This window comes from Haliaeetus leucocephalus, unplaced genomic scaffold, assembly GCF_000737465.1.
Source record: "Haliaeetus leucocephalus isolate CR32 unplaced genomic scaffold, Haliaeetus_leucocephalus-4.0 Scaffold871, whole genome shotgun sequence".
Lineage (NCBI taxonomy): Eukaryota > Metazoa > Chordata > Aves > Accipitriformes > Accipitridae > Haliaeetus > Haliaeetus leucocephalus.
This window is the reverse complement of record NW_010973307.1, coordinates 4,744,430-4,770,508: the sequence shown is the minus strand read 5'-3', so window position 1 is coordinate 4,770,508 and position 26,079 is coordinate 4,744,430. Positions and strand designations below refer to the sequence as shown.

Below are 26,079 nucleotides of genomic sequence, written 5' to 3'. Positions count from 1 at the left end.
TGGTCCTCCCAGGAGGTCCTGCCCAGCGCCTTCACCCAACAAGTGCCAAGGTCTCGCTCGGCTGTTTCCCGCTGTGGGTGAATCAGTGCAGCTCAGTGTTTTTTTCTGGACTGCGCACACAATTTTGGCACAGATGCCACGATGAGTGACCCCCAGCTCTTCCCATGGCAGGAGCTCAGTCCCCACTGATGCCCTGCTCCTGGGCATCACCTCTGCTCCAAAAATCAGCACTGCTAACAGAGGCAGGGCACAAAACCTGCAAAGCTCATGGGAGAGGGCATCACTGGAGGAGGGTGGACAGAGCTCCTGGGTCTGCAGGGTGAGGTGGACCACCACGGTCTCAAAGCAAGCCCTAGGAGAAGCTGCAAAGCCCCATCTTCACAGGCAGAAACATGTTCTGCCTTCAGCAGCATGCCAAAAACCTCCTCCTTGCCTGCACGTGGTGTTTAGGAAGGGGTCTTCTCTTATTGCCCCGAATTTATCTATAAATTAGCGATCCCTACCTTGGCTCGGTTACTGCTGTTTCCTCCTGAACGTGTTCCCTGCACGATGTTCTCCACGGAAGAGTGAAGAAGACTGATGTACACTGACTTTCCAGAATAATTTTCCCCATTTGGAAATGAGGAAAATAATACTCCACTGGGGTAATTTTGAGGGAAAATGCATCAAGGATAGGAAAATACCAACAGGGGAAAATACTCATGACTCTGCTGTGGAGAGGAGAAACGAGCCCTTGACCAGGTCAGACCATCTCTGTGAGACGGTTTGACTCGGGTTTTTTGGTGAGGAGGCTCATCCACCCCAGATGCCCCCTGCCCCACGACAGGCTGCATTTCCCAGGGAACTGATAGCTCTCCTGTGCTCAGAAGAAAGTCATTATAGATGTGTAAGACTAGTGCTGCAGAAAAACAGGCCTTTACTTAAAGCTTGGGCTTGGACCATTGCCTGGCTTGGTGTCTGTTTCCTATAAATTTCAGAGAATCCTATAAACTGTAGAAATTCAGTGCTTGCTGCCAGCGTGGTTTGTTATTTATTGGAGAAGGGGTTGGATGGAACCCCCTTATCTGAGCACCCCTGACCTCTGGGAGGTGGGAAACAGGGGCTGTAGTTTGGGGCTCCCTTCGTAGGGGACACAGCCAAGCCCTGGAGGTGACCTCCATCCACATGGGCCAGCAAGGGGAGGTGGAGGCAGGGACCCCTGTGCTGGTGATGGGCTCTGGTGGGACCTGGGGGTGGTTCATGCCCCTGGGGAGAACACCTGATGGCTTTGCTGCCGTGGAGTCATCCTCACCCCAAACCAAGGACGCCTCCAAGAAACGCCCAAGGAAGGGGGTGCATCAAGGCCACGGCTGGTGGAGCCTTGGAGACAGCTTAACCTTCTTCAAGCCAAGAGGTCTCCTCAGATAGAGGGATTACTCTATACCAGTGAAAGGATGATAGCCAGAAGCAATGTACCGCATGGCAAAGATCCACCGACCCTTTGGCATGCCATCTGACCCATTACCTCCCAAAACCAAGAGCAGAAGTGCTTCATCTCCCAAGGCAAGGGGGCTTGAGTTGCAGACTGGCTTTGGGGAAGGGTCACCAAGCTTGTGGGGGTTGATGCTCTACTACTGTGGCGCGGCCACGGCTCTCCCCTGAAGGCAGGGGCTGTGCTGGGGGTGGTCTTCGCCACCTCCTGGGCTGGTAAGCCCTGGAGAAAGACTTCATCCTCTGTGTTGTGCCTCCAGAGAGCTTCTTGCTGCAGCTGTGGTGCCCACCACGGGGTCTGTTAACACATCTCAGCACTGACCCAGCACCGCAGGGTGGAAATGCGTTGCAGGAGCCCATCAACCTCCTTCCTCCAGAAGGGACCCGTCCCCTGGGGATGCACTTTGCAGAACAAATCTGTCATCAGGGCTTGGTCGTCTGCTGAAGCCCAATTCAACTGGCCCAGGCTCCTCAGGATAATTTGCTTGTCTAATGAGTGCTTGGCACCGGCCAGTGAGAAAAGCCCACTTTCCTCTGCTCCGGGGAAGGAAAGGAAACAGCGGTCCCGAAGCGCGTTGTGGTTTTGGTTGGCGGACCTCGGCGTTTGATGTGCTGCCAGGAACATCTCGGCGCCAATGTCTCCCTTGCGTTAGCACCCGTCCCTGCAGCGCTCATGCCTTTGCAAGGCTTGTGCCAGGGACATATCCAGGGATTCATCTGACCCTCTGCAGCATCAGACCAGGCGTTTTCACCCCGCAGCTCAGATGAAGTCCTGCACCCCCACAACACATTATTGCAATCCTGCAGGCCAGAGTTACCTCCAAAAAACCCAAGAGAGAGCACTGGAAAACAAGCATGAAATGCTGATTTCTTTATTCTTGCACCACGTAGGGCTCTGTGCCCCACTGGCAGCCTCTGCCTCGGTGGGAGGATGGAGACTTGTCCCAGCCACATCATACCAGAAACCCTGGGCGTCCAGTTAGATGGGATGGGGTGATGGAAGTAACACCCAGCAGTGCTCTTCAAGACTACACAGCACTGCATAAATATTGTCTAACCAGCCACATGGCTTGGAGAGCCATCTCCAGCAGCTAACTGTCCTCAGGAGGTCAGCTTGTGCCCGGACTGGGGTGACTGGGAAAGCAGTGGGATGAACAGAGCCATCGTGTCGGTAGGGCGGGTGATCACAGCAGCGAGGGCTTGAGGGAAAGAGGACCAGACGGGTGGTAATCCTGCAGGAAACCTTCTTGCCTTGGGCCACAGCTCTGGGAGCTTCATGCTGCTCCCTTGCTACAGGAGGCCACCGGCAGCATCTCATCTCCTGCATCTCCTTTCTACCTGGATCTAAAGCTCCCTGGGGCTGCACCAGGAGGCGCTGGCACTGGGAGGCAGATGGCGTGTCCCTAGGAAAAGTCCTTCTCCTAAAGACACCACAAAGAGGAGAAGGGATGGCAGATGTGCTCCTGCCCCTAGACTACAAGGAGCTTTCTGATGGCATGCAAGATAAAGGAGATGTCCACCGCTGTGGCTACCACATGTGAAGGATGGGCCACCAGACGCAACGTGGGGGTGTCACCCCAACCCCTGCCCCTGGCAATGACCAGCACTTTGGAGGACGTACAAGAAAATTGGACGCAAACTCTGGCCAGCTTGCCAGCTCCATGCCAACTTTGCAGATAGACCAGAGAGAGGACACTTAAAGAGGATGTTTTCCTTCAGCTTTCACATGTGTAATTCACCCAAGGAGCTTGTTACATGAAAGCAAGAGCTTGCAAGACAGATAATGCATGGGACCTCTGGAAGAAATGACAGCAACACCCCCAGCCTGGAGGTTCTGGGCATTTTCCAGACCCGGACATTGGTCTGTGGCCATGGCCCCAGGTACTGGCGGCCAGCGTGGCCACGTCGCAGGTCAACATCATCCACAAGCATGAGATGAGGGGAATACACCACTTTGGCCACCGGCAACCAGGGGTTGTGTCCCTTCCTTGGGCTGCGCTCTTCCTGCCTCCCCCTGCCCACAAGGAATTTTGAGGCAGCAAAGATCATGGTATGGGATTATCCATCCTGTTTTAGGTTGCAGCATGGTACTCCTTTTAAAAGGTGTCCTGGGACAGATCTGTCCTGCTAAATAGGTGTGTGGCCACTTCCTACACCCACAGCTTCTCCCTGCTCTTAGCTGGGGTGTGGTGAGGTGCTGCAAAACCACAGCAAGCCAGAAAAGGTCACCAGAAAACAAACACAAGGCTATTCCTAAAACCCTGCCGGAGCCAAGCGTGGGAGAGCAGCCCAGCAGGTCCTCACGGGGCTCTGGTGAGGGCTTGGTGCAGGCAGCGCTGCCTGCGCTGAGCCCCACTGCATGGCAGGAGCATCACAAACCCAACCGTTTTGCTCCTCTCCCTCCAAGCCCAACTCTCTCCACTGCTGTGCCTTGGTGGAAAGGTCTCCGTGCAGACGTTTTTCATGTGCACGCTCCCAGCTCAGCAAGATTTCCTCTCCCCCAAGGAGCTCCAGGAGGGTCCCAAGCCAGAGGACCCACCACTCTTACACCCATGACTCTGCCCCTCATCCCAATGGTCTCCAGAGCCAGTTTGCTGCCCAAAAAGCCCAGCCAGACCCCACAACCCAGCCGGGAGCATGCACAGAGGCTGGTCCTTACCTTTGAACCCCCGCATCCCCACTGGACCTGGAGGGCCAAGGTCTCCTTGGTCCCCTTTCAAGCCACGTGGTCCTGGTGGTCCTCTCTCCCCGGGTAGCCCTGCAGTGAGGACAAAGATGCAAAATGACTCTATTGCCACAGAGACCTACACAAACCAGATGTATACACACACACACACACACACACACGTGTCCTGCTTGCCAGCAGATGTGCCAGTCGGTCTCTGGTTCTTTGCCAGGAGTCGGGGACCATCAGGAGGCACCTGAGAGTCCAGCCCATCCTCTCTTTCTGCACCTGCCCCTGGATATGGGATGGATTTAACCCAGAGACAGGCTCGTGCTAATGCAGCTCTGAGCATCTTAAGGCTCAGATGAAGGTAACTGGGCTCCAAAGCTGGTGACCAAGGAGGAAGAGTGAGGAGCCAGGGTGGAGCAGAGACCCCAAGGAGTCACGATGTGCCCAGTCTGAGCTGCAGGTCCCTCGCATCCATGCATGCTGACCAGGTGGGTTTGCTATTTATTGGAGAAGGGTTTGGATTAAAAACCCTTACCTGAGCACCCCTGAGCTCCAGGAGGTGGGAAGTGGGGGCTTTAGTCTGGGAGCTTGGGCTGCCTTTGTAGGGGACACAGCCAAGCCCTGGAGGTGACCTTCATCCCCGCGGGCCACCAAGGGGAGGTGGAGGGAGGGACCCCTGTGCTGGTGATGGGCTCTGGTGGGACCTGGCGTTGGTCCCACCAAATCGACCCAGAAGGGACTCAGCCCGAGCCTGAGTTTGGGTTAGATCCAAAGCTCCTTGGGGGTGAAACTCCTCCAGCACCTGAGCTCAGCCCCCTGCCTGGCACGATGCTGCTGGTCTCCCCTGCCCGTATAGAGGGACCCCCGGATTCCCTGGGCGCTGCGCCTTCTGCCACTCCTGGGCTGGGCTTTTCCAAACTTAGTCAGTAGTTTCCTCTGGTTTAAGAGGAAAAAAAGGTGCCAGGAGGAATTTGGGCACCAGCTCTAGAGGACATGGTCTGGGGCTTAACTCTTTCCCTGCTGCATCTGGCCAACACCTCGCCTCCCTCCCAGGGGGATGCTGCAGCGTGTCACAACGTGGTTTCATATTTGGGTAGAGGAGCTGGGACAGAGGCAGGATGGTAGATCCGCTGTGCAAAAGGGGATTTACCAGGGATGCTTTACAATGCCTGGCTGCACCTGAACCTGAGCTTCCCATATCCAAAGGGCTGGTGCTGTGACCGCATCTGGAAAAGCACCAGAGAAAGCGAGACAGAGGAAGACCCAAAAATAGTGGCCCTTTCAGCAACTCTTCCTGAAGGTGAACCCTCCAGAGATTGTTTTGTTTTTCTGTTTAAACAAAAAAAAAAAAAAGAAAGAAAAGAGGAAAGCAGCCAGACGATATATTTCTGATGCTTGTTACACCCAAGAAAAACAGCCATGAATCTGTCAACGCAAAAAAATATAGCCGTCGGTGAAAGGAGCATGGGCAGCCAGCGCTGAGAAGGGCTTTCAGAGAGCGATTGGGTTTCCAGGCTGGCTCTGCCTAATTTGGCTGGTCCTGCCGCCCACCAGGGAGTGGGGGGAAACGGGGTACCAAAATATGAGGTTTTAAGACCAGCCTAATACCAGCAGCTCAGATGCACGGGGCCGGGGCGCTGAACCTGACTCTGACACCTATGTGGGTCATGTCTTCAGCAGTCAAGGTGAAGCCAGGGCTGGACATCCTCTGGGATGGAGAAGGAGGTCCATGCCCCTGGCAGGATGGGTCCTGTTGCCTCAATAGGAAAGAGCCTCTTGGGGACAGAAAATCCTTACCAAAGGGGATTCTCCATCACCTCTGTGCCATCCCTGGCTCTCAGATGCAAAGCCAGTATTTCTAGCTTTGGCTTAAAATTAGAAACAGGCTCAAGCCGAGTCCTGTTCCTCAGGGTGGGGGGTGTCTTCTGTTGTTTTTTTAATTGAATTTCTCTCAAAACCAATGGTTGGAATTAAGAAGGGGGGGGAAATATTGGCATTCTTCACATTGAAAAAAGCCTCAGAGCTGCAGCTGGTGGCCGAGTCCCCCCCTCCAGGCTGGAGGGACCCCACGCTGGGTCCCTGTGTGCTGCCAGGGGGGTGCAGGCAGCGGGGCCAGCCCTCGTACCTTGTAAGGGCTTGGTTTTAGTGAGCACGGGGTGATGGCCAGCCCCTGCACACACCTGGGCTGGGTGGCTGTGTCGAAGGAGCCTGGGGGCATCAACCTGCAGGTGATGGACCCTTGCAGCTCTCGCTGTCCTGGGGCCAGCTGGGAGATGAGACAGACTTTTTGCCCCTAAAGACTGGCTGTCTGGAGATGGGGCAGCAGGTTAATCCTGTTGTTCTTCAAGGCTTGTGCATAGCCAGCAAGGTCCCAAGGGACAGGTTGGGAAGTCACCAGGAGGTGTCCCGTTGACTCTATGGACTTTGGGTGAGGGCTTGCAGGGTTATGGGCACCCCGGATGTGTTATTCCTTACCTCGCAGCCCAGGCAGGCCGGGAAGACCAGGTTCACCCTCCATCCCTTCATTGCCTTGGTCTCCTTTGGGTCCTGGTGGCCCTGAAACACACAAAGGTATTGGAGCGCAGCCATCGTGCCCCAGCTTTGCAGCCGTGCAGCAGATGCATGTGTGCACGCACCCACCCACCCACCCTTCTCCAGCCATTAGCATTTATCAGGTGTCCAGGGACCTCTAACAAACACAGACCCCTGCAGACAGGAGCAAAGTGACAGCGAGGGAGCTTGCCAGCAGCCTTCCTCCATGATCTATGGATTTTGAAGGCCAAACACGACTACATCGACTTGTCTCACGTGCCAGAAAACTTCACCTTGCTGCTCCAGCGGTTCCACCTTGAGCGTGACTCTATGGGAAATTCCAGTCTCCTAGAATTTCCTTTTGACCAAAAGTTGTGACATCTCCAATAAAATAACGTTAGGGGGGGAAAAAACAAACAAAAAAGAAATGCATTTTGGAAATACTGAGATGAAGCTTTAGGAGGGGATTTGCATCACTGATCTCATCAGGAACTAGCCATTGGTAATTGCTTTGCAGTGTAAACTCTTGTGAGTGAGCAGAAAGTCCAACCCAGTAATAGAGTTATATTCCTTAGCCTGCAAAGGGCCAAGTCTGCAAAGCTGAAAACAATTATGAGCTAAATCAATTGGAAGAAAGAATTTGAACAGAAAAAAAAAAAAAAAGACTCATGGGATGATAGAAAATAGGGCAGAGAGAGGCCTGGAGGGGTCATTTGGTCTTTGTCCTACCAAGCCAGGGCGATAATTGGAAACTGTTAAACACTGTTTTCCTAGAAACCCCAAAAGTCATAATCTCACAGTTGTGCAGAAAGCAAACAACCAGCCAGGGCTACAGGCAATGTGGTAATGCAAAAGGATCAGGAGGGGAAGAGGGGGAATGTTTAGCAGTCCTAATGAATGAGTAATTAGGATCTGCAAATATTATGCAGAAATCAGGGGGTTCCTGAGCAGATGAACCACAGCAAGCTCAGGAAACATCCCAAGCTGGAGATGGTCAGGTGCGGGGAGGAGACTACAGGGAAATATTGCATTAGCTTGCCCTGGGTTTCCTCTTCCCTAGGTGATGCACATCTCCGGGCACTAAGAGGACATGGGGATGGACCCTAGACCCTGTTCTCAGTTGGCAAAACAAAAGGATGCAAAGAACAATGGACACGCAGGAGAGCTGAGTACAATGAGGAGGCATTTTCGGGTGGGAACAAGAGGAACCACGAGCAGCAGGGATGCTGTCTGCCTGGGGAGAGGCAGGATTGTCCATGATGGAGAAGGTCCAGCAATGTTCAAGAGCTGCTCCATGGGCGAACACAGGGCAGGAGCCAGGTGAGGTGTTGCGCTGTGTGAAGGTGCTGGGATGGCTGGTGAAACAGTTTTCACTCCCATAGCATTAAAGAAGGGCGTTACACAACAGCCATTAAATCATTGAATCACAGAATGGTTTAGGTTGGAAGGCACATCCAGTCCAACCCCCTGCCATGAGCAGGGACATCTTCAACCAGATCAGGTTGCTCAGAGCCCCGTCCAACCTGACCTTGAATGGTTCCAGGGATGGGGCATCGACCACCTCTCTGGGCAACCTGGGCCAGTGCCTCACCACCCTCAGCGTAAAACCACATATTCTTAAATCCGCTTTCTTGCCTGCTGGAGTTTGAAAAACTGAATAGATGGGCAAATAAATAAGCAATAGGAAGCACCTGATTGCATAAATGGCCGGTATTAAGTACAGCCGTTGATTTTCAGTGCCTCAAAAGAGCAAGGGGGAGGTCAAGCCATGCCAGTTTGTTAAAGTGCAATAATGTGTGTATGTTTAGGCTGCCCCATATCACCCAAACCCTTCTGAAACAAAGAACTAATGGAGAATGTATTAAAATAAGTTGATACCATTAACTTCAGCCTACAGGGTGTTACAGAAAGCAGAGCTTGCCAGAGATCCATGGCTTTATAGAGGTGATGGTGAGTTTGATGGGTAGCAGTGGGAGTGTCAAGGCAAAGAGGTTTTTCTACTAGCGTATCTCCTCCCAAAGGTCCCAGGTGTCCCAGGACGAGCAGCAGCGAAAACTCTGTATGACCCAGCCATGCTCCTGGGTTCGGGTCAAGTTCTTCCCTCCCCTGCTGCACCCCAGTATAGCAAAGGTTGGGCTGCTGAAAACCACTTGCTTAAACAAAACAGATGCTTTCCCACCGTGAGCAAAACTAAAAGCAACCCTGGACATATTTGCAGTGGGAGCCACCAAGGCAAGGTCTCCCATTTCATCACCCTGACTTTGCCCCAGGCATCCTCTCCGAAGGGAAGGGGTCCCACACCAATGGCACTGGAGCAAAACTACTGCTGACATGAAATCTCTTGCTTCTCCCACGCTGGCTCCGGCACAGCTCGGCTGAAGTCCCTTGTGCGGGGGTAGCTCTGACAACTTCCATCTGCTCTGGTTTTATGGGCATACTGGGAAATAATCCACACTAGGGCCCCACCTCAGTTCTGTTAACCCTGGAAGGGACATGGGAGCTGCCCACTCAGGGCACCTCTCAGTGGGATTTGGGTTGGAGCTGCCCTTCCTTCTTAAAATCAGCTGCTACAGTGCAGCTGCCTAGTCCTCTGCCACCATCTCATCTCATCTCATCTCATCTCATCTCATCTCATCTCATCTCATCTCATCTCATGTCTTCTACCATCTCAGAAGAGTATCCCACAGGACATTGCGGAGGTCAAGGGCATGGACAGGCTAAGAAGGGAACTAAGTTTTGTGGAGGATGACCATGGGCAACAGACAATCTCATCTGCTCCGTAAGAGCTGGAGACTGGGAGAAGGCAGCCAGGGAAGAGACATGTTGTCCCTTACTCCCTTTCTCTAATGCCTAGGCTTAGAAATGGGGCTTGGGCTTGGCAGATCGTCGGGTTGATCCTGTTTGCTGGCTCCTAGGTTTTGGCATTCATCCCTCAGAGCTATTCCCACAGTAGCAAGCCCTGTGGTCCATCAGCCACCAGAACATCACCTCTTGGCTACATCCAGGCAGCTCCATGAGCAGAGATGGTCCCATCCCCAGGGACAGCTGGTGGGATGGGACACAGGGAGCAGCTGGGGTGGAGGACGGAGGAGCACTGGGAGGGGCAGTTGGGAGAGGCTGAGCAGCACTGCAGACACCGTGCCAAGCTGGTCCCCACCCCAGAGGGTTTGGGGTTTACACTTGGGAAAGAAAACCCCAGCCCAGATGCACCCCTGCTTCACCCGCCTGCCTGCACAGGGCTGGGCTGCTCGCTGCACCAGCAGAGGAGAAAAACCTTCCAAAACCATCGGGATGAGGACTTTCATGACGTGCGCAGATCTGACGGCCAGATGGGACCGTTGCAATCATCCCACCAGACCTGCTGCGAGCCAGCACATCCCACCCAGTGAGTTGTGCGAGTGGATCCAGGCGGGCGGTGGATCTCAGGCATCCTCCCTCCTGGTGACACCGTTATTTAAGACCCAGAGCCCCTCTGTGCTGCGAGGCCAAGCCCTCTCCGAGGCACGTGAGCTGCTTGGCATGGTCGGCTGCTGGAGATGAGCCTGGGGACCTCCCGAGGCTGCCATCGCCAGCAAACAGCCTCAAAATCCAGAGCCCAGGGTAGCTAAAGTCTTGGGGGAAGGAAAATGCACCCCCAAGCAGGCAGCGCTGCATCACCCAGGACTGGCTCTGCTGGTGCAAATCCAGCTGGGAGCACAATGGATTCATCCAAGGACATCTGGAGCCAGGGTAAAGCCAGCTGGGCACAAGGCTCCTAAAATTATCCACAACACATCGCTGCCGACAGAAAGCAGGGAAGGAGGAGGGATGGGGAGAGAGGGAAGTCGGGGCTGCCAGGAATGTGTCAGGGCAGCGGCTGATAAATCAGGTGCTGGCCCGTTGGGAGGGGATTTGTTTTGCTTTCTGGTTAATTGGATTAACATGGCGCATGGGTATCAGGCTCCGTGACGGCCCCCTTCCTCGGTGGCTTCATCCAAGAGAGGGTGACATCCTCCCCATGGCAGTGTGGGGAAGAGAGGGCACCAGGGGTGGGTAGGCACCTAGCAAAACCTCAAAGCAATGGCTGCGACGTGGTCCCAGCAGCCCTGAAGCAGGCGTTGGGAGCCAACGTCCCCCAGGGACCAGGGAAATTACCCCAGTGAGTTGCTGGTACCCACAGGTGATGGTTGGCCTGGATGGGGAGATGTAGCTGCTGTGGTTCAAACCACATCTGTCCCCTCTTGGCTCAGCACACGGCCAGAGGGAGCAAGTGCCTTGGCGTCAGCTCCTTTCTTCCCCATCTGGTATTTCAGCTGGAAGCACCAGAAATGTGCAACAGCCTGTCGCATCTCCGCAAGTGCAAATCAACAGCCTAGAAGTGGGACAGCAACTGCCCCCCAACCTCTTGCTCTGCCCCCAGGAGCTTGCATTGGGCTCTTCTGTGTTTCTTCATGGTTTTTCCCCCCTCCCATGGCCAGTTCATTCCCTGGGACTGTGATCAGGTCATGGCATTTAACAGCCACCAATGTGTCCTGAATGAATTTGTCCAGCTCCTGCACTCATGAGATAATGGTGTGACAAATGGCTGGATCTTGGAGATAATGAAGACAAAGGGAGTAGATGCTTAGCAGACTGAGGGGAGGATTACCAAGGTAACCATATAACTAAAAAAAAAAAAGGGTATCAGGAAAACTAGGGTCAATGGTCAAGAGTTAGCAGGGATGGGTGGTTTATTTCACCACACTGAGGGTGGTGAGACACTGGCCCAGGTTGCCCAGAGAGGTGGTCGCTGCCCCATCCCTGGAACCATCCAAGGTCAGGTTGGACGGGGCTCTGAGCAACCTGATCTGGTTGAAGATGTCCCTGCCCATGGCAGGGGATTGCACTAGATGACCTTGAAAGGTCCCTTCCAACCCAAACCGCTCTGTGAGTCGATGATTCTATGATTTGGGAGGTGCTGAGGGTGGTAAAGGAGAAGATGGGAGGGGGAAAATGGAGTAAAGGGGATGTATGGTGAAGTGAATTATGTGATTGATGATGACTGAGGGTACTGGTGGGCAGCATTCTGTTTGATCGCCGCAGTACGAAGCAGGGCAAGAAACGCCCCCGTCTCTGCCGCGCTCGGTCTGGTTCACTTTCATGGTCAGGAGGGACCTGGCAGTTTTTTCCTGGCATCTTTGAGGGCACCTTGGGAGCTTTCTTCCTAACATGGATGGAGGAGCATTTGGGGAGTCCCAGAGTCCAAGGTAATGGAGACACCTGAACATCACAGACACCTAAACAGTGGTGCCTGGTGGATTTGATACACCAAGGAGTACCTGAAACATCCCCACAGGACATCCCCATGCCACAGCACCACCCAAAGCACAGAGAACACCCCCCATCCTCACAGCAGCTTCATGCACCGATGAGGGAGCTGCTTACAAGAGACGCTCGGCTTACCCCGTATGACAGAGATGTTCTTCAGTGCGACAGAGTGCTCCCAGTCCTTCAGCCGCAGGTCCTCTGTCACGTTGTTGAGGATGGCCAGCTCGTGCTTCAGCTGCTCCTCCATGGCTATATGGATGAGACGCATCTGCCGGGCATCTTCGGTGGCGTTGCTGATCAGCACCTGCAGGTCCTGGATGCGGGTATGGTGGATGTTGACGTCATAGGAGAAGGTCCTGTTCATGGTGTCCACGGCCCCGCTCACGGTCGTCATCTGGTCACTCAGGCTCTCCACCCTGCTGCCCAGGTGGCTCAGGAGATGGTCATGGTGCTGCAGCAGCAGCCGGCTGCTGTTGCCTTCCACGGAGAGCTTATACATCTCCTGCTGAGCCGCGTCGCTCTGCTGGGTCAAGCTGTCCCAGAGGTTGGACACTGCCTTGTCGGTTTGGCTGGCCTGGGTCTGCAGGCTCCAGAGAAGCCCTTCCAGCTTCTGCAGTGACCCCGTCATGAGGAACAAGGAGTCTGAGTGGTTCTGCAGGAGGTCCTGGAGCCTCCAGATGTGATCCAGCACATCCCCCTTCACAGGTAGGTGCAGCAGCTTCAGCTGCATGTCCCGAAAGCTCTCATTGAGGCGGTTGACGTTCCCCATCAGCACCTTCAGGTCCTCGGGGGATGTCTGCGGTCTGGAGACTGCAAGGGATGGAGAGGAGTGGGACATCAGAACCACCCCATGGAGGTGGGGACCCGCCTGAGAGGTGCAACCCTGTCTCCTCCCAAGGAGTGCTTGGATATCCCCCCGTTCCTTGGTGCTTGGAGGTAGAAGCCCAACCTCATAGCCCCAAAAGGCTCATCTCACCAGCCCCTCTTTGGCCCCACGGTTTTCTCCACGGTTGGAGAAGGAGGTTGGTTGCTGAAGGGCTGGAGAAGGAGGCACCTCGCTCGGGAGGGACAGCAAAGGCTCCCAGCAGCTCTGGGCTTCAGTGTGGCTCTGGGCTTTGCCAGATGGGTCACGATGCTACAAAGCTCTGCCTCATGGCTTCACCCGGCTCGCGTTTGCCTTTGGTCAGAGGACTGACTGCTAGCACCATCCGCTTCCCTCTCCTAAAAACAGACCTTAAAACCCGCTTCTTCCCCCACTGAGGTTTTAATTTTAATTTTAACAATCAGGTTTCCCTTCTGGCCACTGATCTTGGACCTCAGCTCAGCCCCTTGCTCTATAATGAAGACCATGAGGCTGGCTCGGCAGGTCTCCACGGCGCTGGGTGCGGTTTGCTGTCAGCCTCCAAGCACCACGTCCCGCATCCCGGGGCTGCCACGGCTCTTCCCGAGGGAGGAAACCCAACCCGGCTCAGGAGCATCCTTCACCCCCTGCCTCTGCATCGCCCGTGGCAGGGAGTTCCTGGCCACCCAGGCACCCACCCCAAACTCCTCCTGACCTGGTACCAGCTCCCAGAGCACCGAGTCGGGGTTCGGAAAGGGAACCTAGAAATTTGGGGGGAACCTTTTGCTCTCAGCAGTCCTAGCACCGCTCCAACAACCCTCTGCCCAACAAGCCCAGTAGCACCCAGTAAAGCCCGATTCTGGACCCCATCACCCCACCGCACACCTTGGTGCCCCCCAAAAAGGCTGATCCAGGCAGGGGAATATAATGTCCCTCTGCCTTGTGTTGATGCTGGGTCTCCAATGCAGCCCGGGGTGGGGGACTCAAAGCCAAATCCACACAAATAATGAGATTTTTTTTTTTTTTAAATAAATAATCCCCATTGTTCTTTAAGCTGTGGTGGGGCTTCGGCTGGCGTGACGCCGCGGGCTGGCGCAGGACCGGCCTGGCAGCTCACCCCCTCATTTCCATGGAGGAGAAACGGAGCGAAGCCATTTGGTTTGAATTAAAATCGCAGGAATAAGGAGAGGGTGAAAGCAGACGTGCACACGCGAAGAGCTCCAGGCCCCCCCACGCCAGGCTTGGGGCCACCCGCAGCGGTGGCACTGGGTGCCCGGCGTGGGGACTGGGGGACCCGCCGTGCCCAGAGAGGGGCTGTGGGAGCACCGTGGGGCGAGCAGCCCCCCCAGCTCTGCCATGGGCTGGTGGGTGCCATAACGGAGGAGCTGAGCATCTTCCAGACACTGAAGGCATCTTTCCCCCGTTAATTAGCCCCCGTTAACTAATCCCGCTGCTGGACTGTCCCAGTTCCCCAGCCTGCCAGCTCGGCGTTCTCCTCCTGGGGCATGGGGACGCTTTTTGGTCCCCTCTGTGCATCCCTGCTTGTCACCCGCATCACTGCAGGGGGGACATCTCAATGTCACCGGTTATCGCCCGTCCCTGCCGTGCCAGGCACCCAGTGGGCACCGTCTTTGCCCATGGGGGTTCACAACGGGGAAGGCAACCAAGCGACATCCCCAAGGCCACCCCGAGAGGGGACAACTGGCAAGGAAAGACCTTGGGAAAAATCGCCACAGGGCTGGCAAATGGGTGGGTGCCGCTGCCTTCTGCGTGGGTGACCAAAGCTGTTGTGTCAAGTGTTTCTCGACTCAGGGTGCCCATGATGGGTGCAGAGACAACCCACGGCTTCCTTGCAATGAAACCAAGGGGGAAAACAACGCTGTGTAGCCAGCACAAGGGGAAATAACCCAAATCCCAGGTCCTGCGGTGGCCGAGGGCTGGGAAGCATGGGCGGGCTCCTCTCCTTTGCACCTGCGGTTAGCTGCAAAGCCCGCGGAGTTCTCCAAATTCCCATAAATCACTTCCAATAACCAGCTGGGATCCCCGCGGCTCTCCTCTGCCCAGCTCTGGCACCGCAGACGCCAACCCGAGAGCAGCAACTGAGGCTGCTCCAGAGCATCCCGCAGCCAAAACCATGCCGGGAAGCTTCCAAGCAGCAACACCTCCAGCCTTGGGCTGCTCTGTGCATGCACGTACATGCGTGCCAGCGGCTCTCCTGCCTCCCAAATCTTCTGCCTCCCACTTTCCACTTGCCGGGTTGGTAGGACGGACTAATCCTGCCGCAAGGCAGAGGCACGGACATCGCACCGCTCAGCAGGTGAAGCTGTGGGCCAGGGCTGCAGGCGCAGGGCTGAGCCAGAGGAGCAGAACGTGGGCGTTGTGGGCCCGTAACACCCTCCTCGGTTTCTCTTCTTCGCATGAAATCGAGTGCTGGGAAGCGTTAGGGTTGCTAGGAGCCTGGAGTACACACACAGAGGCATGCACAGAGCTCATGTGCGCACACACACGCTCACACACGCATGCAGGCATGGGCACAGCACAGATACTTAAGCACACGAGTACATGCATGCCTGTGCACAGCACAGACATGTACACAGACACACACACACGCATGCACACAGCGCGCGCACACACACACATGCACGCAGCACATGTGCAGGCACACGGCACACACATGCGCACATACAGGCATGCACCCAGTGCGCACACCCATGAATGCACCCAGTGCAGACATGCAAATGCGCATGCATGCATACACACACGAATGCACACACACATGCATGCACACAGTGTGCACACAAATGCACGCTGCACGCATGCATGCACACAGCGCACAGAAACACACACACACACACGTATGCACACATGCACCCAGCACTGACATGTTCCCTGCCATGGAGCCCCAAAATATCGCCTGGCAGCACTGGGGGTGAGCTAACGGTCCTCAAAAGGCTCCGCGAGCAGCTTCTCCCTCCTGCTCTTGTGCTTTGGGGACATGCTGTCGTCCTGGCTGCTGTCCCCACTGGTGTTTCAAGGAGAAAAAGTCTGCAAGAATTCCACGGTCCTACCCCAAAATCCTTTCCAGGCCCTTCTGCTGCTGCTGAACCGAGCAGCACCACCCCTGTGCAAGGTCATGGCTTGCACACGTGCTCGCGGGCATGCACGTGGGCGTGAAAGGTGCTAAAAAGCTAACGGGCATCGAACGAAGGTGGCACAGTAGAGCCCTAGAGAGACAGAAGGAGGCGGTTTCATGTGGGTAACCCATGGAACAGCTTGCTGCAGGAAGGCTGGAAAAGTACAAGGCGAGAAATGCCTTGAGGTTACTAAATATACATATATTTATATAAATGCATACCTATATGCACACAGCACAATGCAAATGTGCATGCATGCACCTGCCCTCTCTGCACACCTGCATTGCAACCAGTGCAGATGCACCCTGAGCTGCACACACACACACACACGAGTCACGCTCACACACATTTTTGCACGACGGGGACCAGCTTGCTCCAGGGGAGCGTTTCGTGCCTGCACGCCATCGGCTCTGCCAGAGGTAATCCGGCCTCGATGGAAACCACCGCTTCACTGGGGCTAATGAAGAATGTGACCCGTGCCCTCGCGCTCCTGCTAATAATTTTCATGTGACTCGTCTCGGAGGAGCCTTGCAGAGGGGACAAGCACGCACACGCACAGCCGTGCACGCACACCGCTGCACTGCGCACCCGCACTGCCGCCCGGACCCGCTCCCGGGGGCACCCGTGCACCACAAGCACGTACAGGCACCTGCACCCTTGCACGGACCCAAAATCCGTCTTCCCCATTTTAGGCTCACGTATAGCCAAGGTGATGCTGCAAAGCAGATGCGTGCACGTTGAATACGGAAGTTTTCACCATCCTTGGCAATCCAAGTTTTGCAGCGTTACCCAGCTGCCGAAAACCAAGACGCTGCATGCAAAGTCTCTCAGGACACCTCAGTTTGGTCTCCAAGCTGGAAGCGCTGCTGAAGATTTGGACCCAGCTGTGAGCCCCGGGGCATTGCCACTGGCTCCCCTGGGTTTTATTTCTATGGGGCAGTCGGCCAGATGCTGAGCACGAGGTTCAACACGCAACTGGATGCACAACGGCAGCGAGTCTGGGCATCCCAAACCTCCAGCCCAAATATGAGCCCAACATCCTACGGCCTCAGCCCTGCGCGAGAGCATCTCCTCCAGCGTTTCGGAAAGGGTGGAAACCAAGCCCTGGGCTGGGAAAACAGCTGCAGGAGAAGGATTTGGGGAAGGATGGGGAGAGGGGGACAGTGGGGAGCAGCCAGCACTTGGCTCCAGCATGAGTTTCAGGGCTTATTAGCCCAGGCAGAGGGCCACAGGGCCCCGCTGCCGGCAGCTTTTCGGTGGCTCAGGTTTGCTTCGTGTCCCCAGGGAGATGCCGGCCGCAGGCACAGACCCGCTTTGGAGCCAGCTCATGGGGAGCAGGAGGAGTTTGCGCTGGAGCTGACCGGGGAGCGCTCACACCATGGGGCTGGGGCTGTTGCTCTCATCTCTGCTGGCATCCTTGGAACATGAGTTTTGGGGCTACAGCTCTTGAAACGGAGGATGCTTGTTTCCTTGGATGCTTCTGCCAGGCATCCAGGGGTGCCAAGCATGGAAATGTGGCCACTCTCAATATAAGCACGGAGATGGGGTGCAAGTCAGATGCCCATCTGTATGCACGGTTCACACGAAATCGCTTGGGTCATTAGCCGCGTCCTAACGAGCCCTGCCTGACCTCCTGCTGCTGCTGGAGCAGCTCAGGGCTGGGTGCCTGGGGTGCCTGGGCATGGGGCCAGGTAGGGATTTGGGTTCAAACACCAAAGTGCAAGTCTGTGCATGCAGGTGGCTGGGATTTAACCCAGACCTTGCAAAAAAGCCAAGACTGGAGTTCTAACCTTGGGCTAGGTGCCTTTTTAGTGGATGAGGAGAGGTCAGGGACAGGGAGAAAGGGAGTGTGTGTCCCCAGGAGCCAGAAAACTGCTGCCAGGCTTGCGAGAGAGGATATTAAAAGCAGGCTGCGTTGAAACCACCCCGGCTCTGTTGCTGAAAACATCCTGTTTCCGCAGCTCCGAGGTGGTTCAGGGTATTTTTGGCAGTTTACCCATTTTCGATCCCTTTTCACGGCATGTCTTGCGAGTCACAGGACACCTGCCCAAGCCTGCTTCAAAATGATGCCTGGGGGAGCTGCCTTGCCAAAAGCACCAGGTTCACCTCTCGGGAACACCAGCATGGATTCGGGGACTTATCTCCAGGGGGTGGTTTCCCGTGCAATGCCCCAGCCCTGCTGGGAAACACCGTGGGGTGTGCAAGTGTGTATCTGCACACACATGCATGTTTCTGTGCGTGTTTGCACACATACATGCTTTCCAAGGAGGCTTTTGGGAATTTCCCTCCTTTCCCATGGGCAGGATGGGAAGCAGCGGAGCAAGGCAGGCGGAACATCCCTGCTCTGTGTTGCTGGCCCTGGGGTGAAGGGATGCTGGCAGTGGAGGGCATGGACCAGGGGCACAGTTTCCCCGTCACCCTTCCCCAAGACAGTGTGGTGAGAGTTGCTTTTTGGGGAGCAGCCGCGGTATCACAGCCCATCCCTCTCCAAAAAGCATGAGGTCTGGAGGTGAGCTGGACACCCCATGCTCATTTGCCCTGGGTGGGATGGTGTCTGCTCCAGGTGGGACCTGCTCTGAGCAGGGTCCTCACCGCGGCTGTGGGAGGACAGGGATGGACAGGATGGAACATCAAATGGTGATGTTCCTCTTACAGCATCGTGGCCAGCTCTTCCCAGCTCAAGGAGCAGATGAGAGCAACTCTACTTCTCTAAACGCTGTGTCTTTCTGTGCACCTTCCCCTCTGATGGGAGACAAGGGATGCTGGGCAGAAGGTCTCAGCTCTGGCAAGCTGGTGTCTGGTCTCCAGTAGCACAAAGTGGGATTTTCCATGGGAAAACCAAGCCCTCCACCATTAAGGGTGCCCATGAATATCCAGTCCTGGTCCTCCAAGGACCATCAGCTCCAACGTCGAGGTTTCAGCCACAGATACCTGAAGCTGAGGACCGTCAGGATTGTCTCCCTGGGCTACATGTGGCTCCCAGCTGGATGTGGTCTCCTCGCCCTGTTGCAAGACCACCCTGTGCCTGTGGTTTTCCTTGATGTGATAAGACCGTTCCGGGCACCCACGGTCGGCACAGCCGGCTCCAGACCTTGTGAGTCAGCTACATCCAAAGCCAGAGGCTTGGCTTAAAGTTCCAGACATGCAGAAAGCAATAACAAAAGAGATGATTTTTCTCTTCATTTTGCTTTTCTTCTCCAAGATTGCGGTCCACCACCCAGGGGGTAAGGTGGTTTTACTGGGGTCTTACTGAAAGCTGAAATCCTGCCAGTCACGGGACTCCAGGAGATGGGGCTTTGAAGACGCCCGTGACTGTGAGCCTCCAGCTCTCCCTGCCGTCAGCCGATGCCATAATGTTATTGTTATTGCTGGAGCTGCTTTTGGGTGAGCAGCTGTAGCTCAGCCCAGGACAAGAGTGCCTGTCCTGAGCTTTTTGCACAATTCATGGCATCCCTCGCTCAGGGTTTCGCAGGCCAAAAACAACATTAAAACAATGTAATGCAAGAAATAAGTGGGAGAGGCTTCAAAATTCCAGCAAAACCTTCTCTGTCCCTTCCCTAGCCCAGGAAAAACAAAAAAACCTAAATCCACCCTTTGCAAAAGACACAGGCTGCCTTCACAGCGCTGGCATTACCGCAGCTGGAGTTAAACTTGAAATCCGTCACCCCCCCAGCTGCCTGCAGCAGGCAAGGCACAGGCAAGGCACAGAAAATCATCCCAAAGGGATGGTGCGGGGGCAGTGCTCAGCCCTGCCCAGCAGCTAGTGGAGATTTGGGGTTGGAAAGGGCATATTCCACCCCCACCCCCCCCATGGATGCTGGGGTTAAAGCTGGGAAGGAGGTGGGTGGGAAGCAAGGAACTGGTCCTTGGTGCTGGCATTTCCCACCCACGCCTGCTGCGGCACCCATCCAAGCCCCCCCACCCAGCAGAGCCCCACATGGGGGTGGTACGGGTGCAAGGGGGATGGTACTGGCACCATGGGTTAAATCAGGCATCTTCACAAACTGCTTCCAGCACGGCGAGGGGGAAAACAAGCCGGCGGCGACGTGGACCACATGGGATGTGTACGCAGGGATGAGCTGAGGCTGGGAGCAATTACAGGCATCTGCGAGCAGCTTTCCCATCCCTGGGCTCACCAAAAAGCTGGAGAGGGGAGGCAGGAGCCTTGCCGGCACGTGCTGTGCAAGAATAACGCCCTGCCTGTGAGCTGCCTGCATCTCCATCGCTGATGGAGCCAGGGCTTATTCTTACCCCAAGCAAAATGGGGGGGATTGGTGCAAACCCAGCAGCCGTGACCTAGTGATGGGAACAATTCCAGCCCTGAACACGGGGTTCCTGAGCACCTCCTGAGCCTCACCATCCCCAGCACGTGATGTTTGGACCCTGCAGCAACTCCAGCCTCAAAGCTTAAATCAAAACCACTCCAGATGTGCAGTATGGAGCAGCATGGGCTCATGTCATTGTCCCCAAGGAGCTGAAAGTGCACTGCGGAGGCGATGCCTGCCTCGGTTTGCAGCCATTGCTTTCGGGCAGGCATCGCCTCCTCGCCCCACTTCTGCTGGATCCCGTATTTTCCTCCCTTGAATGGCATGGAAACCCTCCTGAATGCCACCACAGATGGAGCAGAATTGTGGTCCCATGCTCATGGCCAAACCCAGTTCACATTGCACCGAGCTTCTGCACAGGGGAGCATCACCCTGGGGTACCGCTGCACCCCACAGGGAGGACCCAGGCTCAGCCCTTACCTGCGAGGATGAATACTCCGACGAGGATGAGGAAGACGAGGAGGTAGAGTCCCACCACGGCGTACTTCAGTGCTGCCAAGGAGCCCAGCCGGCTGCAGCGTCCTGCTGCCTTCATCCTCTGCCTGGGACCTGGGGGACAGGGCAGGGTGTCAGGGAGAGCATCATGCACCCAGTCTGTCTGGGTTCCATCTCCCAGCGGGAGAAAATATTGCAAATATAATTTTGGCAATGCCTTGCAGGTGCAGGCACAGCTCTGCGTGCCCCAGTGTTGATCCGCCCAGGTTGCCCAGAGAGGTGGTCGATGCCCCACCCCTGGAAACATTCAAGGTCAGGTTGGACGGGGCGCTGAGCAACCTGATCTGGTTGAAGATGACAGAATCACAGAATGGTTTGGGTTGGAAGCGATCTTAGAGATCATCTAGTTCCACCCCCCCTGCCACGGGCACGAACACCTTCCACTAGACCAGGTTTCTCAAAGCCCCATCCAACCTGGCCTTGGACATTTCCAGGGATGGGGCATCCACAACTTCTCTGGGCAACCTGTTCCAGTGCCTCACCACCCTCACAGTGAAGAACTTCTTCCTTATAATCTAATCTAAAGATTGGCCCATGGCAGGGGGGTTGGAACCAGATGATCTTTAGAGGTCCCTTCCAACCCAAACCATTCTAAGATTCTAAGATGCCTGGATCCTGACATCCCTGCCAGTCTCTGCTTGCCCAACCCTGCACTAGCTGCGATCCAGCTCCTCTTCGACGCTGCCACAAGCCCTGAGCAGCAAGAGCTGTGTGTGAAGGAAGTGGGGTTTTATGAATCAAACAGCCAGGAGGAAAATGCAAGGAAAGACAAGGAAAGGCTCCTGTGCCATGAACCCAGCGGCAGGGAAAAGTCATCTGGTTTTGGGCTTTGCACATGTTCAAAGCTTGAGCTCATGTTGAAATCTGGGCCAGGTTGTGGTCTTAGGTGGGAGCCGGAGCCTGATCTGGATACAGACCCCGCATCCCTCTGCCCCCAGCCCCAAGGCTGCAGCGGTGCTTCAGCCTGACGCCTTGGCTCTCTGGGTGACCCCGTGCTGCTGGGATGGGGTGCAGGGCGCTGGGTGCCGGCATTTTTTTGTTGGACCCCTGTAGAAACACAAGGTTTCTGAGAGCAGCTGAGAACCAGCAACTTCATGCCAGGACAACAAGCGCTGCCTGGTTTTGCCCCTTGCCAGATCTGAGATGCCTCCAAGAAGGCACCACCAGAAGGTGGAGGAAGAGTCCCAGACTCCCACCCCCTTGACTTTTGGGTGGCTGCACCCCATTGCTTTCTGCCTCTAAGCCCTGAGGCACAGCGTAGCACCGATCCAGAGCCTGCATCAACCCAGCAGAAAGGGTGAAGCACCACAGCCCCGAAGCCGAACCTCCTGGGGAGGAGACCACCCTCATCCATGGCCATGAGCAATGCCCACCTCCAGCCGGGACCATCCCTGCTGGGCTTCGGGACCTCACCCCATCCCACCCCTCGGCTCCCTGTGGGACCAAGCTGGCCCTTGGGATGCCAGAGATGGAAAGGAGGTACAAGGGGCTGGGGGTGTCCCTAGCCTGGCAGGGACCCTTCCCCACTGCACCCTTGCCCTTCCCCAGCCAACGGTCCATGCGTCCGTCCCGCTGGAGGACCGGGAGGTTTGCAAAAGCCTCCAGCCAGCAAAGGGTTACGCTGGGTGTATCGCTTAACTCGGCCCCATTTTGGGGCTCCAAAATGATAAAGTGCTGAGGTCAGGCTCACCGACACCCAGAGGGGATCCCGCGGGGACGTGGGGTGCTCGAGGCCCCCCAGCTCAGGTGCGAAAGGCGGTGCCTGTCCTGCGGGACCCCTCCATCTGCAATTCATTACCCGCACGCGGTTCCCATTTGCTGTCACCGGCCAAACAGATGGAGCCGAGGGCTTCAGAATGAGGAAAGCTGCAATATTTTTCTGACATTAACACTTATATCAGGTCCTGGGAGACTCCGGGAGGAGCTGGCCCCGGGCCCCGAACCACCCACTCCTCTTTGCTGCTCTCGGAAGAGCAGGAGGGACCGCAGCTGCGTAAGCAGCGTTTTCACAACAGCCCGCTCCGAGGAGCCCACGGGCGGGCTCCGGCCAGTAACCAAGGGGAAAAGCAAATATTTCTTCCCCCTGCCCATGCCCCGGGGAGCTGGAGCTGTGGCCCGCCCGGTCAGTGGGGGAGCAGAAAGTGGGAGGCTGAAAGCAGCCAGGACTTGTCATCCCCCAAGCCCTGGGGGGTGTCCGCGGCTGCTGTCCTGGGGGTCGTGGCAAGCAGCAGGCTGCTGCACTGGTCCTCAGCCCCAAGCTGAGCATTTTCCGTGAGCCCAGGAGCCCACTCAAGTGGTCCCATCCTCATGATGAAGCTCTCAGGGTTGTCCTCGACCCTGCCCTGTGCAGCTGCAGACCAGACGCAGCCCCACAAGTGCTGCTCCAGCAACCTCTCCCGTGGGAATGGGCTTCCTTGGAGAGCCAGCTCTGCATCGGGGGGAGTTGTGGATGAGCAGATTTGCCCTGAGAGATCCGGGGCCACCTGCCACAAAAACACCAAAGCCAGGGAGATACCTTGAACCTCACACCGGGGCAAGGTCTCTGCTGGGAATGGTGGCCTTAGTCATGGAGGACACCAACTCCTCCCTCCCATCTCTTCCAGCATCGCTCCGGGCTCCACCACCCTCTCTGCCCATGTCGGCAGAGTGGCAGAGCATGGGGACAGCCCCTGGGCAGGATCTGCCCCTCTCTCTGCTGCAGGAAGGTGCCGCGGGCGTTAGACTTTACAAGCCAACAGCAGGAGGGAGGGCAGAGGCAGGAGCAGCCACGCTGCTGAGAGCAGGGGGACCCTCGCAGGGTGACGCCGAGTTTGGGGAACGGATTCAAGGCTCAGGCTTCACCCGAATGGGAAATCCACCCTCTGGATTCAAAGCTCTCCCTATCGCAGGGGCTGGAGGGCAGGAGAAGGCACCCACACAGCAGTGCCACATCTCTTGCAATAACCATCACGAGCCGCTTGCACCTTGCAAGCATCCAGAAGCAATTTGTCCAGAGCTGGGTGTTCCCAGCTCACTCGGTGCCTGGATGCAGCCCAGCCTGGCACACGGGCTGCCCCCTGGAAGCACCCCGGGCTCTCCATCACATCCCGGGGATGTCCCACGTGCCTAAAACCAGGAAAGCGAGTCCCCCCCTCACCCCGACCCCATGCTTGTGGTGGGGGACAGCAGTGCTGGGAAGCCTGCTCAGAACAAGACCGGTTTCCCCAGCAGCGCCGCAGGTCTCCAAGCAAAGCTGTCAGCAAAGGGGACCTCACATCTCTGCTTGAGCACCCAGCTCTGCCTGCAAAGGCCTCGGGAAAAATTCATCAGGGCTGTTTGCCTGGGGACCAAGCCTGGATCTGGTGAAACATAGACAGTATTTCACGCAGCAAGAGTGAAGGAAAAGAGCTCAGCAAGTCCACAGTGCAGACAGAGGCCAGCTAAGATGTGCAGGAGATACAAGCAGGTCCCGCTGTGTCCCGCTGCACAGCCCTGGTGCTACCAGTCCCGCTGCAGGGCATTTCTGGACAAGACTACATGCAAGAGAGCCAGAGGCTTGGAGGAAGAAGGGAAAAAAAAAAAAAAAAAAAGAAAAAAAAACCCCCCAAACCCAACTTTTAGGAAGCAAAGTGACTTTCCATGGAGCACGACCCTGGTCAGCAGCAGAACTGAATGAGATCCTGCACACCTCAAGAGGCTCACGGTGCCCTGGGTGTGTCATCCCCCATCAGACCAGAAAGGGGGGGACAGGACAGGAGGCACGGAAACCCCCTTGCAATGGGATTTTGCGAGCGTTTCTCCCAGTGAGGCTGTGCCAGCAGGAGAGAAGAATTTTCCTGCTCTGTTTGGGACACACACACATTCATCATGGTGCTACCTCCACCGAGGCACCCTCACCCTGGGCACCCTCCCTTCCCGGGGCAGGGATTGCTCCTCTGCTCTGGTCCCCTGGGACCACCGGCTGGAGCTGAGCACCTAACTCGGGTCAGACACCTTTGCCTGCATGGGGCCGAATTGCTGAGCTTCTTCCTGAGCAATCCAAGCTCCCGTGTCCCTCCCCCAGAAGCTCTCCAGGTTTCTGCTACCAGGTTCAAAGCCCCCCCCCAGACTGGAGCCCATACTCACCGTCCTCGCAGAGGTTCAGTTTGGAGAGGTTCCTTCCCTCGAAGGGCTCCTCAAAGACGGAGCCGTTCTCCCTCTCATTGAAGGTGTGAAGGTACATGGCCTTGTTCTCCATCCTGCTGCTGGTGGAGCAGAACAGGCACATGAGATGGTGCTTGGTGGCTAGGGTATATCCTGATGTGGCAGGGGCCCGATCCAGGCTAATCCTGTACCCTGCACGGCTCGGGCACCATGGTCCGGTGCAATATGGTACGGGCTGGTGCTGGGGACACAGACCTGCTGCCAAGGGAGCCCTCTGCTCTCGCTTGCCAAAGCTGACCACCACATCTCAGCATGGGGTTTCTTGACCTGCCCATGGCCCAGGCTGGGCTTGGCAGTGCCCCAAACGAGAGCCAGACCGCCACAGCGAATGCGGGGAGAAGCTGGTGGGCAAGTTCAGCGGGACCACGGGCCCGCCACCAGCTAGTCCTGCCTGCGCCCTTGCAGCTCAGTGAAATGCTCACCACCGACACAGGACCCCTGGCTCGTTGGCCAAGGAGGGGTTCCTACACCCACCTCTGCCTGACCACGTGCCCTGCGGACGTCCAGCCTCGGTGCCCGCTCCGGGCACGTGCTGGATGTCTGTCCCTCCCCAGGGCTGGGGAGATGGAGGCTCAGCGTATGCATACAAGCCCCCCAGGACCTGTTTCACCCTTAGGGTTTGGGGTACCCCTGCACCCACACCAGCTCTAGGTACCCCAGCACCATGAGCCAAGCCTGCCCCCCTTCCTGGGCCTGATCCTGCTGTCACTGCCTCTCTGGTCAGGGTTTTTTTTGGGCTGGTCCTGGGGACAGGTCCATGCCCACAGTGAATACTGTCAGCCCTGGGTAGGTTGTGTCCCCTCTGCCAAAGATGTTTCATCGCAGCACCCGGCTGGGAATCAGCCCCCAGCAGGGCTCTGGTGTGGAAGGAGTTAAAATCACCCCCTAAGTGGGACCTGCTGAGCACCCCCAAACTCATCCCCTGCACCCCTGCGACTCCCCCAGCTCCAGCCGCCCCTTGCTGTCAGCACACGGGTGCTCCGCTCTGTGGGGACCCCCAGCTCCTGCCCCCCCCCCCCCAGCTAAAACCAGCCCCACTGGGAGCAGAATGGGCAGGGACCTCCCTGGCCGGCAGCAGCATCCCCAGCCCCTGGTCCCAATCCCACGGGGAAAACATCACCCGTGTAACCCGGGGGGGGG

General features: G+C 56.4%; 1 protein-coding gene across 1 annotated transcript in view; it reads right to left on the bottom strand.

Moving 5' to 3' along the window:
* SCARA5 (scavenger receptor class A, member 5) overlaps positions 1-24,973 on the bottom strand; it is a 35,543-nt gene extending 10,570 nt beyond the window's left edge. The window contains exons 1-5 of the mRNA XM_010583184.1: positions 24,862-24,973; positions 20,683-20,811; positions 12,098-12,772; positions 6,620-6,700; positions 4,130-4,228 (exon numbers count right to left, since the gene is read on the bottom strand). Of these exons, the coding sequence (XP_010581486.1) occupies positions 4,130-4,228; positions 6,620-6,700; positions 12,098-12,772; positions 20,683-20,811; positions 24,862-24,973 (1,096 nt within the window). The remainder of the gene's footprint in view (positions 1-4,129; positions 4,229-6,619; positions 6,701-12,097; positions 12,773-20,682; positions 20,812-24,861) is intronic.
* Positions 24,974-26,079: the final 1,106 nt, after the last annotated feature.